At 37.8% G+C, this 13,680-nt stretch overlaps 2 protein-coding genes across 3 annotated transcripts in view; one reads left to right on the top strand and one right to left on the bottom strand.

Annotated features, from left to right (window-relative positions):
• LOC109832060 (3-oxoacyl-[acyl-carrier-protein] reductase FabG) lies at window positions 3,566-5,495 on the top strand. Its single transcript, XM_020399509.1, has 5 exons — window positions 3,566-3,826; window positions 4,167-4,429; window positions 4,536-4,629; window positions 4,731-4,842; window positions 5,254-5,495. Exons 1-5 carry the CDS (start codon window positions 3,664-3,666, stop codon window positions 5,396-5,398), a joined length of 777 nt encoding a protein of 258 aa, XP_020255098.1. The 5' UTR covers window positions 3,566-3,663; the 3' UTR covers window positions 5,399-5,495.
• LOC109832862 (protein ANTAGONIST OF LIKE HETEROCHROMATIN PROTEIN 1) overlaps window positions 9,645-13,680 on the bottom strand; it is a 10,132-nt gene continuing 6,096 nt past the window's right edge. For both annotated transcript variants that reach the window (XM_020400323.1, XM_020400324.1), the window contains one exon: window positions 9,645-10,042. The gene's annotated coding sequence lies outside the window, so the exon portion shown is untranslated. The remainder of the gene's footprint in view (window positions 10,043-13,680) is intronic.

Here is a 13,680-nt window from a genome sequence, read left to right as displayed (position 1 = left end):
TTTGGACTCTCGGCAGGTGGAGAGTATTGATCAGGTCAGAGGGATATCGCAGCGGGTGGAGGTTGATGCTACTCCACATTGGGTGGGGACTTTCCCACATACTCCAGGTCATTCTGCATTGGTTGGGATTCCAGCTGAGGTGGCACAGCGTGGGAGTCATTTATTTATGGGTGCAGATGATGAGGTAGTTGATTTGGATGCAGCTGATGGATATGTTTTGGATACGGCCATTGTTACATCTCAGGTGGAGGTGTTTGGATCGCTTCAGTTTGAGGTCGTTGATGATGCTATCAGCCGCAGGTTGGATTGAGGGCCTTTGGAGGCCCATATGGTGAACTACGTGAAGGCTTGATTCCTTGGGCAAGAGGATACGTAGGCAGTCTTTATGATGCAGCCGATTTGGTGAGCGACATCGACATTTGGGGAGAGTGTTCGCACTCCCATTTGGGTCTCAGCAAGTGAGGCATTTGGTGTAGTCGGTGTAGGCTCAGTTGTTTGGTGAGTAGACACAGTTGGTTTGGGGTTGAGTGTTCACACTCCCGTTTTGGATCTCGACGTGTTGTGATTGGAGTCCGTTGTCATGAGTCCGTTGCCATGGCATACTGGGTGCAACAGTTGAGGTATTGGTTTGATCGGTGTCGGCTCAGTTTGGTAGAATCTTCGCCGAGGTGGAGATTTGAAGAGATAACAATAGAGCATTTGTGATCATTCCCCATGAGCACGAAATCCCCTCTTTCCAACTCCTGAAAGCTGGAGAACCAATCCCTCCTAGGGCAAATGTGGTATGTAGCACCCGAATCCAATATCCACTCTGTAGAGTAGGCAACACAAACTGACGGCAGTGCAGATAACGAGTAGCCCGAAGAATCCGAATCTGAATCGTTGCCACTAGCCTTGACAACATTCGCCTCTGAAGCTTGAATAGCTTTTCCCTTATTCTTCCCGGCTCGATCAACTAACTTTGGGCAATCGGCTTTCCAATGTCCATCTTCTTTGCAAAAGGCACATTGATTCTTACGAACTCCAAGATGTGCCCCTCTAGACTGCGACCTCCCACTACGGTTTGGACCCTTTGCTCTTGCGACCAACGCCCCCGCTACCGGCTCAAACGAAGTCTCCTTATCCTTCTTTCGAAGCTGATAATTCACAAGTGCAGCGGTGACCTCACTATACGAAAGAGATGCCTTCCCATTAATAAGAGTAAGAACGAAGGTCTCATATTCCTCGTCAGGCAAGGAACTCAATAGCAACAACGCCTTGTCCTCATCTTCAATCTTAACATCCACATTCGCCAAATCCGCAAGAAGCTTCGTGTAGTGGTTCATGTGATCACCAATGGAGGTTCCTTTCTTCAACTGGAAGCGGTAAAGCCTCCTCTTCAAATGCAAGCGATTCTCCACACTCTTGGTCAAATACTTGCTCTCAAGGATCTCCCAAATCTTCTTTGCAGAAGTCTCATTGATCACATCATACTTTAGATCTTGAGTGAGACAAGACCTAATCACACCACACGCCGTTCGATTCATCTTTTTCCAAACCTTCTCATCAATGTTGTCCGGTTTCCCGTCCAACTCCAACGTATCTTCCAAATTTTGCGCGTTGAGCGCATCCATGACTTCGCATCGCCAAAGTCCAAAATTGTTTGTGCCATTGAACTTTTCCACATCAATCTTCATTGAGTGGATATTCAAGCTTTGGACGGTCTTCACGCCGGAAGTACTGCCCACAACTCCTTCTTTCTCGGCCATAATCCTCAAGGCACCACCAAACCAATGCGGAAACAAACGAGAAATAGATCCAAACTGAAAAAGACGAGATTTTTACAAAAAAAGATCCCACCTTTATCACCAAACGAAGCCCTAGATGAACTTCCAAAGCGATCTACTCCTCCAAATAGCCCAAGCGTTGCCCGTGCTCTGATACCACTTGTTGTGACTGATGCTTTGAGAAACCAAACCAACGAACGCCGAGAGAAAGACCAAACAAAACACAAACACCAAGGTTTTACGTGGTTCGGCAAATTGCCTACGTCCACGGGGCAAGAAGGGGGTGGGTTTTCACTAATAGAGAAGGAGAGTACAAATTGAGATTACAAATCGCTCAAACGAACCAACTAATCTCACCAACAAATCTCTCAATCTCTCAACCAATAACCCTAACAAATAGCTCAGAAAGATCTCTCTTTTTCTGTGCTCCAAAACCCCAAAACTCTCCTCACAAAACCCTCAAATCGTATTGGTATTTATACCAAAACAGAAACCCAAACAGACTGCAAATAGGAACCTGAACTTTCCAAAAAACCCGTCATAAGTCGACTTATCAGTCTGCATAAGTCGACTTGGCAGAGCGAAAAACAGCAACTGGAGAAGAGATCATAAGTCGACTTATCAGACCTGATAAGTCGACTTGGCAGAGCAAAAAACCAACAATCTAGAGCAGAACGTAAGTCGACTCATGCACCAACATAAGTCGACTTACCATAAGTCGACTTATGCCTGTGCATGAGTCGACTTATGACCAAAAATCTGCTTTTTCCAATTCTTCTCCACATCTTTATCTTTCTCGGCGATTGTTTTGGTTTCTCGAGGCGCAACATGAATTATGTTTATTTTGTTCTTTCAAGCCTCGATATGAATCATAGTCGTTCATTGAAAATTTAGTGAGTAATACTTCCTCTAATATGAGGAGGGTGTGTCTGCTCGTCGTTCATATTCTATTTCGTAAGCAACTAGACTCATTGTTTGTTTCGGTGATCATATGAGAATATCACCGCTAAATATCAAAATTTGAGCATCACCGATGTTCCCATCAGTGTTTGAAACTGTCAAATGCCTCTTTTAATGCACAAAAACTCCAAATCTCTGGTGAGAATTTTGGCGGGAAAATTTACAAAATAGACCGTTTTTATAAAGTAATTAGCGAAATATACCACTTTTGAGAGTAATTAGCAAAATAGACCTCTTTTTGACAAAAGATGTCGATTTTTTAAAAAATGGCTTCAGAAAACATACGGGACTACTAGTCCCGTATGTTTAAAGCTAAATTAGTTAGCTTTAAACATACGGGACTAGTAGTCCCGTATGTTTTCTGAAGCCATTTTTTCAAAATCAACCTCTTTTTGGCCTATTGGCCAAAAAGAGGTCTATTTTGCTAATTACTTTTAAAAGTGGTCTATTTCACTAATTACTTTATAAAAACGGTCTATTTTGCAAATTTTGGCCGGTATAGTTATATACTCCAGCTAGCCGTAACCTAAGAAAAGAAATACGTATACATGATGCGAAAGATATATGCGTGTTAAAATTAATAATGCCAACAAGCAAAAGAGAAAAATGTACATACTTATCGTATGAGAGGACTTCCTCGTATGATAATAAGATGACAATGATGTGATTTAATCTCCATCAAAGTGAGTAAACAAGGAGAAAGAAAGTTCATATGTTTCTAAATTAAGAGAATCCAAATGGTGATCCAGTGGGCTACCACTCCACGTACGTAGCTAGCCTTTTTGTCTCCAACAGCCTGTTGCTATTGGATTTGGGAGGGAGACTAGAGCCACAACATTCTTCTCTCTTTTTATAGGACAACCCAACAAATCCCCTCTCTCTCTCTCTCTCTCTTCCCATCCTCAAACTCTCTCTCTCTCTCTCTCTCCCTAATTTAATGCTATACACTGTTAGCTTAGCTATGATCCGCTCCATGTCAACCCCCACCTCCTCCAAGGGCATCGCCGCCGTTGTCGGCGTCGGTCCAAACCTCGGCCGCTCCGTCGCTCGGAAGTTCGCCCAAGAGGGCTACACCGTCGCCATCCTCGCCCGCGATCTCGGTAGCCTCGCTATGCTTAATTTAATTACAGTTTTATCTTTGAAGAAAAGAAGAGAGATCGAAAAATCACCAACATTCGAAAATAATTAAAATAAAAAAATATATAATGATCAAATAATTAAGTACTGCTTCTTTTCTTAATTAGTCCAAATTAATTTGAGTCCTATATATTCTGCATCTATTATAACATTTGTTCTGAATTAAAACGTAAATATTGTAGCTGCACTAGCTCCATGCAAATTAAATACCCAGTCTAATTGTAACTGACTAGTTAGTAAAAATATATATAACATGCAGAATGGAAAACTTAAAAAAAAAAACCCCCCATTAATTCCGTGCAGAAAAACTGTCAAAATATGCGGACGAGATAGCTCGCGAGGCAAAAGCACAGGTTTTCGCGATCAGGATCGACTGCTCGGACTCGAAATCGCTTCGCGAGGCGTTCGAGGGCGTGCTGTCGCTTGGATTCGTCGAAGTTCTTGTTTACAATGCTTGCCATCCTGTGGAGTCTTCTCCTCCGACGAGGTTTGCAGATGTGACGGTAGAATCGTTTGAGAAAGCAATGGCGGTTTCGGCTGTTGGAGCCTTCCACTGCGCTCAGCAGGTATTAATTAATACGATTCTCTCGTTTATGCGTGGGTTTAATCAAAATTTACGCACTTTTTTTTTTGGGAAATTAATTAAATCTTTAAATTTAATTTCGTTCGAAGGTGATTCCTTTGATGGTTGAGAGGGGCAAGGGGACCATAATTTTTACTGGGTCTTCGGCTTCTATAACTGGCTTCGCAGGCTACTATGAACTAAGTAAGTCATCACGTATTCCCCTATTCATTATCATTATTTTTAAATATTTAGTTATCGTTATTCAATGATAACATATTAATGCTCATTTTATTTTGTAATAGGTTGTGGTAAGTTTGCTTTAAGAGGATTATCACAGTGCTTAGCAAGAGAATTCCAAGCTTCGGGCATTCACATTGCCCATGTCGTTCTCGACGGAGCAATCAGTGCATCAAGGTGGGTACATTTTTGAGATAATTAACACCAAATTTCTTTAAGAAAAGAAAGAAAAATCTCAAATGGTACCAAAAAAAGATAACTCAAACTAGGCAGTCATCACAAAAATATTTGGTTTTTGTGTTTTCTAATTTTTGGATTATATTAAAATGGACCTAACTTCTAGGATGGTACGTGAATATCTCTAATGAGAAAGTATCTAGTGGCTTGGGTCGATGACATTAATTGTACGCTTAAAAGAATATCAAATCTTAGATTATAGAATTTAATTTATATTGATTCATGTACTGATCTAAGAGTTGATATCTTCTGAGTACACATTTAATGACATGGATCTAGACGCATGTGATACTTTTCTCAATTGAATGACTAATGGCCTAACGAAAGTTATTCATTATTGTATTGTTACAGTGAGAGATCGTCTACTGTAGACCAGAGCATGGATGGGTCCATGAACCCTGATGCGTTGGCGCAAGCTTATTGGCAGATTCACGTCCAAGAGAAAGGTGCATGGAGTCAGGAGATAGACCTTCGAGCTTTTAATCACAGATTCTAATAAAAGCACTTTGGCCCCGTTTGGCAAAGGGTTAATGAAGAGGGGTTAAAGAGAAGGATTAATGTACTTAGCCCATTTGATAATCCGAAGAACTAAATTATTAACCCGTTAAATAAGTTTTATTTTTGTCCTTATGATCAGTTTTAGTGTTTGGGAATAACAATGATTTTGACTATTTTCTTTATAATTAGAAGGGCTAACTCTTATTCCATCTAAATAGGAGTATTAATAAACCCCTCATTTTGAGGGGTTAACTCATTTTAACCCCTCTAGAGGGGTTAACTTAACCCTTCTATATTTTTTATGTTTGGTAAATTATGGAGGGTTAACTTACTTTAACCCTTATATAGATTTGTTGTGTTTGGCAGATTAAGAAGGGGTTAAGTCTCATTAACCCCTCACTTAACCCTTTGCCAAACGGTACCTTTAGGTTCATCTTGTTTGTGTATTGCAATTTTATTGGGAAGCATATATAATTCTTTCTTGATTGTGATTAGTTACGAAAAATATTTTCAATATATATGTACGCTGTGTTTGAAAAGAAATTACGTGTTTGCCTTGCCTTTTCTACCTTATTTGTGATTTTGTGTTGATTTCGAGTTATTCTGAAAGGTTGCATATATATATATAGAGAGAAATATGAGCATGCTTGGTACCAAGCATAAATTTTATGCTTGGTAGTGAGGTGGCACAATTCCCTTCACTCATTCAAATAGGGGATCACATTCACATGGGTTGAGGAGTGCATGGTGGTATGTAACTATTTGAATGAGTGGAGGGGATTATGCCACCTCACTACCAAGCACAACTTTTTGTGCTTGGTACCAAGCATACCCATTTCTCTCTCTCTCTCTCTCTCTCTCTCTCTCTCTCTCTCTCTCTCTCTCTCTATATATATATATATATATATATATATTATAATATATTCGTTACAAAAATTTCTCTATATAGCAAGAGGTAAGTCAGCTGTTACTGAAGTGATAGCGAATACTAATGAAATAAGGAGATGTTTGGCACTTCCGAAGTGAATTGAAAACATGTAAGTTATCTTTTTTTACAAATTACTTTCACATCCATGTCAATATGGTGAAATACAATATTTGTTAGAAAAATAAAATTATTGTTGAAAGGGCAATGTGAAAATGACATGGCAAAATATGATTAATTAGTAAATATAATTAAAAATATTTAATAAAAATGATTTACCATTTTTGTTACTTGCATGTGGCTTCACTACTTTTTCAGGAGAAGTCAAAAATGCATTAAATCCCGTGTGTCGATTTTCTTGCATTTCACTTACATAACCCCTTGCATATAAAAAAAACCTAAATTGTTAAAAAAATCACTTTCACCCTTCACTTGCATGCGAACAAACACCCCCTAAGTGAAAGCGTTTGCATCATTATTGACTCAACATAAAACTTAAAACTTTAGAATCTATCAAAGTGCATTATACAAATCCATTGAGCATGTTTAGTTGATTTCCTAGTTTCAAAGAAAAGAAAATACGGAAGGAATGTTGGATTTGATGTCCTAATAAGGAAAACATCAAAAGTTGATTTTCACACATTTCATAGATGGTGTGGGTGGGGTTGGGGGTCATTTCTTAAAATTGGGTCACGTCATCCAATAACATTGTGACAACTCATCTCATTTCTTAGTTTTAAGAAGCGAACCAAACAAAGTAAAAGAGACTATTATAAAAAATATTTTTCTATAATAGATTTCCTTGTTCTTTTAGCCAACCAAATAGCCCCAAAGAACAATCCTCGGATTCATTAAGAGGCAATCTGGAATCCATGAATTGAATTTATTTCCTACCTCAATAGGCTTCATATTTTTATATTTCTGCTAAAAAAGGACTGATGAAGTATGGTAGGGCTCGATTTGTCAAGATAAGCAATTCTCGTAGATAATATATGCCTCCTAAATTGGGAGCTATTATTGTTTCTTTGCGGCAAATAACTACTCATCTTAATTCTTTTAGTTTGTGATAATCCCATTGTTTCATGAATTTTCCACCATGCGTTTTGGGTTCGGATCCTCTCCACTAAAAAACTATGGAGAGGCCACTACGTTATTAGAATCATTGTTTGCCTAATTGATGGTTATAATTTGTATTTGAGTGCAAATTAGGTATGAGTGCAATACTTGGGGTATGGTGAGTGCTACATTTAGAATAAACCTTAATCACTCACAAAATAATCAGCAATTAGTATAAAAAAGAGTGTTCTCTTTGCTACTTCTTTTATAGTGAAGACGATCCAAATTCATGCGTCTTACATCAATTATTTTATAAGAGTAATCATTAAAAAAATTTAAAAAAATATGAATTATGATTTTTTTGATATGTGAATTACGATTTTTAGTTATTAAAATCCATAATTACCTTTTATTGGTATCTGAAATAATGAGTAAAGAAATGTGTAAAATAAAATAGTATCATGTACTAGGGAACCGTTAGTGAACCGGATGGTTGGGAGGTTCCAGTATGACTCTTAAGATCTTAGGTTTGATTCCCATATAAAATAATAATAATAATAATAATAATAATAATTATTATTATTAACATCATGTAGTAAAATATGAAAAAAGAAAACAAATGACGATGGTAATTCCTAAAATATAGCAATATCAATACTAGAAAAACCCTTATGTGCAGTTTATCTTTTATAAAATTGATTGGAAATATTTGAGGTTCCTTGAACTGTCCAATATTCTTTATTTTTGGAGGGCCCCCCACTCCCGTGAGAGTTTCTTTGCAGCTAGTTTGGTGGGTTACACGGTAATGGGAGAGAAATCGTGTCATATTTGCGTGCGCAAATGTTAATTATATGACACCAATCTTTGCATTTAATGTACTAACATGGTTTTGTCCCCATTCGGCACATAACATCGACACCCGCTAGCTTCTCCTTAGAATTGACGTAGCAACGTGCATTGACAAAAGAGTAGCCGACCGAAGAAACAGTAACAGTATTAACACATGATATTTTTCCCAAGTTCATCGTACCTGAAGATCAATATTCGGTGTTTTATGGCTGGATGCAACATCAATTTATCTTATGATATTTTTTTCAATTTACCTTATGAATAACGGCTGCAAACGGATCATGAAAACACAACATCTTATACTGTAAATCACTACCACTACGGTCTTAAAAACCACTATTCTTTGAAAACCATTATCACAATAGTGGAACCCCGCGTGGCCTAATTTCATCTATTGTATACGAAACGTACGGCAACGAATGACCATGGTTGGAGGAATCGGAGACGTCAATTGCTATCTAACCGGACAAGATCTATATCCAAAAATGGTATACGCATAACAGGATTTATATCAAAATATGAGCCAACTGTTTTTTCTGGAAGTTTAAGATAGCATGCATCAGATGGAGAAGAATCTTTGACATCTCCCTTTAACATGCGCGATGCGTTCATCGATCAAGTCATGCAGTACGCATGCGTAAACGAGGGAACAGGAATGAAGACAAAAGCAACAAGTAGGAAAAGACTTCTTGAAGCTGAGCTCTGAGCTCTCAAATTGAAAGGTCGTACCCATCTTTGGCGTCTCCCTTTAATGGGCCTCTATCACTCAAACCAGCCAGCGCAGAGCAGTAGACAGTAAATACTACACTTGATGTATTTGGATTCATGATGATCAGTCTCCATAGAATCAATAGTACTGAAAACGTTTTAAGGTGAGAAAATGATAGGGGCACACCCCAACTACACCTTCAACCACACCCCCTCTCTCATTTGCTACAGTGCACCGGCCCCACATGAGATTTTAAATTTTTAAAATCTCATGTGGGGCCCGTGCACTGTGGCAAATAAGAGGGAATGTGGTTGGAGGTGTGCCCCTAGTGCCACTCTTTAAGGTGAGATCGTTGTCAGCCTCCTCTCCTTTCAAATAGTACGATGGATGTTTCGAACAGTACGTTGGATGTTAGAAAGAACATCACAGAATCTAGTAAAACTTGGACCTGACGTGGATCAATTCCATCTTTTTAGTCTCACGCACATGCATCTACAAGGGAACAAAATCCTGGAGTGACCGTGTATAACGTGGCCTGACCCCAACCACGTAGGCGGGCAGCGAAATACCAAAACTGGCAGCTACAAGATATCTGTAGGGCTCAGAACGCCCTACAAGCTGCAGGGCCCTCTGAGAGGATTCACATTAAAAAAAAATACGAACCTAAAAGTAGAAGGTTTTCAGCATAATTTTCTAACTAATCAGTAGGTAAAATGTGGTATCCACGTCAATACATTCTGATGAGTTAAATCTATCAGAATATGAGATGATAAATACACCAAAGTTCTGAATGATGATAGAAATGCCAAAGGGCATTCTGATACGTCATCGTCGAGTTACATTCTACATGATGTAATGGTCCCCAGACAGTCACAACAAGTATACCAGTGATTCTTGTACTCGTGTTTAACTTGAAATTTAACATTAGACATCAAAACATTTCTCTTCACACATCCAACTCCAATATTATGCCAACAGGCAAGTCGCTCAAAGTCCTTGCCAATCATTATAAGATGACAAATGTCTTAAAAAGCCTCAGGGTCGTGTACAAAGAACAACTGGTTCGTTGTATCCAAACATGTGGTCCTGTGAACCATTGCTAGCTGCAGACAAGGAAGATCACAAATTAGATGAAGATGTCAACTAGCGCCACAAAATTGATTGTGCAATCAGATCTACACATACGTACAAGTAAAAGGTCGGAATCCGATTGCAGATAAAGTATAATTGAACATCAAGCTGTAATAACTAAAAGATCACCTCAGGCCAATAAGTTACAGGAGTTTGGTAAATTTTCCACTTAAACACGTTAAAGACAATAGATATTCTCCATGATTCACTAGTTATGAAATACATAAGTAAATGGAGCAATTAAATTGACTCTTGAGATTAGGAAACATCTGGAACACTTTTCAGCACGTACCCTGTTAGTTTTTTGTATACTTCAGTTCATCATACATGTTCCGAACTTCTTCTTCTTCTTCTTCTTTTAGGGGTGCTTATACACACTTCTGTTAACATTAGATGTTTATAGAGATTATACCTTTTGTCAATGCCAACAAACTGGAGATTTGTATGTATCCCTTTCGTTCCATATATAATGAAATCCATCTTAGGATTTGTGGTTCCAACTTATCCCATAGATACCACTCACTCGACATGATTTGGAGAGAGGAAAATGGAAGGGACAGTCTGGGACCATTCAAATTCCACTTTATCAAGAATAAAAGATGATACAAAATTTAAAGTCTTAAGTGATATCCTCTCTGCATATATGCAAATATGGTATGACCTCCCACATGTTACAATCTTTTATTTATCTCCACATGTATTATTTGAATAAAAATAAACTGGATAGGCAGTCAATCTATACATAAACTAGAGCTTAGTGCACTATAAGCCTCCGCCTAGTCCGCCTAGGCGGTACCTAGACCGCCTAACTAGCACCTAGCGCCTGGGCAGTACCTACGCTGCCCACTTAGATTTTGGGAGTATTTAGAGGAGCATTGTCTGCTTACGTGGATTGTACCTTTGAGATCTTGATCATGATTTTGTGTGATACAGCATCCACGTCCTTCAACCTTCTTCAAACTCCTTTAACCTCCAAAAACAAACACTTCCACTACCTCCTCCAACTTTCAGCAAAACCTCCTCCGCCACCACTTAAATGCCACCACTTAAATGAAGAAAGAAACCTACTAGACACCAATCCGGCACCTAACCTTTCTATAAAATTGATATTTACTATCATTTTTTATAATTAAAAAATAATAACAGAAAACCTCCTAGGCTCTAGACGTCAGGTCCAACGCCTAGGCTTCTAAACGCTTTCTATAATCTTGTTAGTTATTATTTTCGCTATTTAGTATTTAAGTATGCATGATTTATTGTGGGTCTAAGATTGCTATCTTTTTTTTACAAATTTATATGAATTTAATACATATTTTTATCAATTATTATAATTAATTAAATTAAAAAATAACCAAATGCCTATGCGTCTAAGCGCTGAACGCTTAGTCCACCTAGTGCCTTCTGTACCATTGGCTTAGCGTCTAAACAAGTATGCCTATTCATACAAATATAAATGCCCCGGGATAATTGAAGTTTACAATAGTATATTTCCCCCAAAATATATTTTACTTTATGCGCAGTATGTATAAAATTTCTAGTTTACATAAATGGATACAAAGTTACCAAGAAACATACGCTAAGGGCATCTCCATTTCAAACTTCCATTTTCCAATAAGTATACAGAAATTCAATTTCTAAGAAACACGCCTTGGCAAACTTCCCTCATTTAAAAACTTGGAATGGAAGTTAATCTGCATAATTATTAGAAAACGAACCACCCACAGTGAAAGTAGCATAAAAAAATAGGACTAATTACTTACATTTTTCTGTAGCAAGGAAAACATATGGACTGAAGTTACATGCTGAAGATCAATTATTGATTATGATGAGAAGCCTAGGACCGGGTAATGGGAACTGATTGCAAAATTCTTCTATCTTATATTTTCCTTTTACAAAAAGGAGGATGAAAAGCTTAGCAAGGGAACTTAGCCAGAGACTACAGACAATGATAGCATACCTGAGAAAGCCTTAAATGGAAGCAACAATCAGATAGTTTTGAACTTAAAAAGTGTACCAGTAAGGCCAGGAAGGCAAAAGTAATCTGCTTTCTTGACCAAGAACTTCTAACTTAACCAGTGACCGTAACCAGTACTTATTACGTCTTCCTAGTTCCAGTGAGGCTTAGGTGTCACATAACGGTTGGTGTGCAGAGGAGGAGAGGAAGTTTAGATGACACAGCCACTGGAATATAAAGCATGAAACAAGGAGGGGAATGATGCAATAAGGAAAGCACATGGACTGAATTTACATGCTAAAAGACCAATTGGAAATTATTGATGATGATGAGAAGCTTAGGACTGGGTAAGGGAAACCGACTGCAAAATTCTTCTTCTCTCTTATATTTTCTTTTTACAAAAAGAAGGATGAAAAATGTAGCAAGGAAACTTAGTGCAGAGGCTACAGACAAGGATAACATACAAGAGAAAGACTTAAATGGACGCAACATTCAGATAGTTTTGAACTTAAAAGTGTATCAGTAAGGCCAGGAAGGCAAAAGTAATCTGCTTTCTTCACCAAGAACTTCTAACTTAACCAGTGACCGTAAGCAGTACAATTTAATCTTCCTAAATCCTAATTCCAGTAGGGCTCAGGTGTCACATAATGGTTGGTCTGGAGAGGAAGGAGAGGTAGTTTAGATATCACAATCACTGGGATATAAAGCATGCAACAAGGAGGGGCTCAAAATATAATTTTAGAACCAGACTCAACTAATTGTCTAAAGTACGAATTTTGACCAAGAAACTTCAAGTAGAAATACAACCAGGAATTATTCTAAAGTAAAAAACTGATCCAGGATTCTCTATATGATATTTTGACAGAAATAATGTGTGCCGCGCTGTTACAACCTTGTATAAACAGATGAAACTTTCAGCTTATAACGCAAAGCATATAAAATGATGCCACCTGTCAAACATAAATAATTGGTATTTTGTAAGGGGAGATGTATACTTATTTACATTACAGTTCCTTGTTAGTTCCAATGCAATGATAAGAAAGATAATCAATCCAATCACCAACCTATAATAATATCCATGAAGGACACTTTTGCCCTACTGTAAATTGATGATGCTATTTGTATGCAATGATACTTAAATATCCACATATGTATGTAAGAATAACTTACATATCCACATATGTATGTAAGAGTAATTCACCTTCTGAATATTCAAAGAATATAGTGTATGTGATTTTAGTCGAACAAAATTATATTCAATTTCCATTTGGTTAATTGTCACATTCTTTAAAAGATTTTCCACATACAACCAAAAAGTCAAAACACATAAAGAAGATGAGTAATATGAGATATACTGTAGGAAATTCTAACACCTCTCCCCCTCATTAACTATGATGGACCATCCAAATTGACAAGGAACACAAATTATCCTTTCTTCTTGCCTTATCAAAAATTAGGCCTCATATCTTATTATCAAAATATTGTACATGTTGCGACCACTTGAATGCTGTCAAGTTTGTAGCCACATGACGAATTGGTGAAAAATCTTCAAACCCCATCATTTTTCACAAACTCTAGGTTGACGGAGATCAATATGGTTGCTTTGGGTGATTTACATATAGTTTTTATGTGAAAAGTCTTGAAAACAACCCCCCC

This window comes from Asparagus officinalis, chromosome 3 (genome assembly GCF_001876935.1).
Source record: "Asparagus officinalis chromosome 3, Aspof.V1, whole genome shotgun sequence".
Classification (NCBI taxonomy): Eukaryota; Viridiplantae; Streptophyta; class Magnoliopsida; order Asparagales; family Asparagaceae; genus Asparagus; species Asparagus officinalis.
Note: the sequence above shows the minus strand (reverse complement) of the source record. Positions and strands in the feature narration are given on the sequence as shown.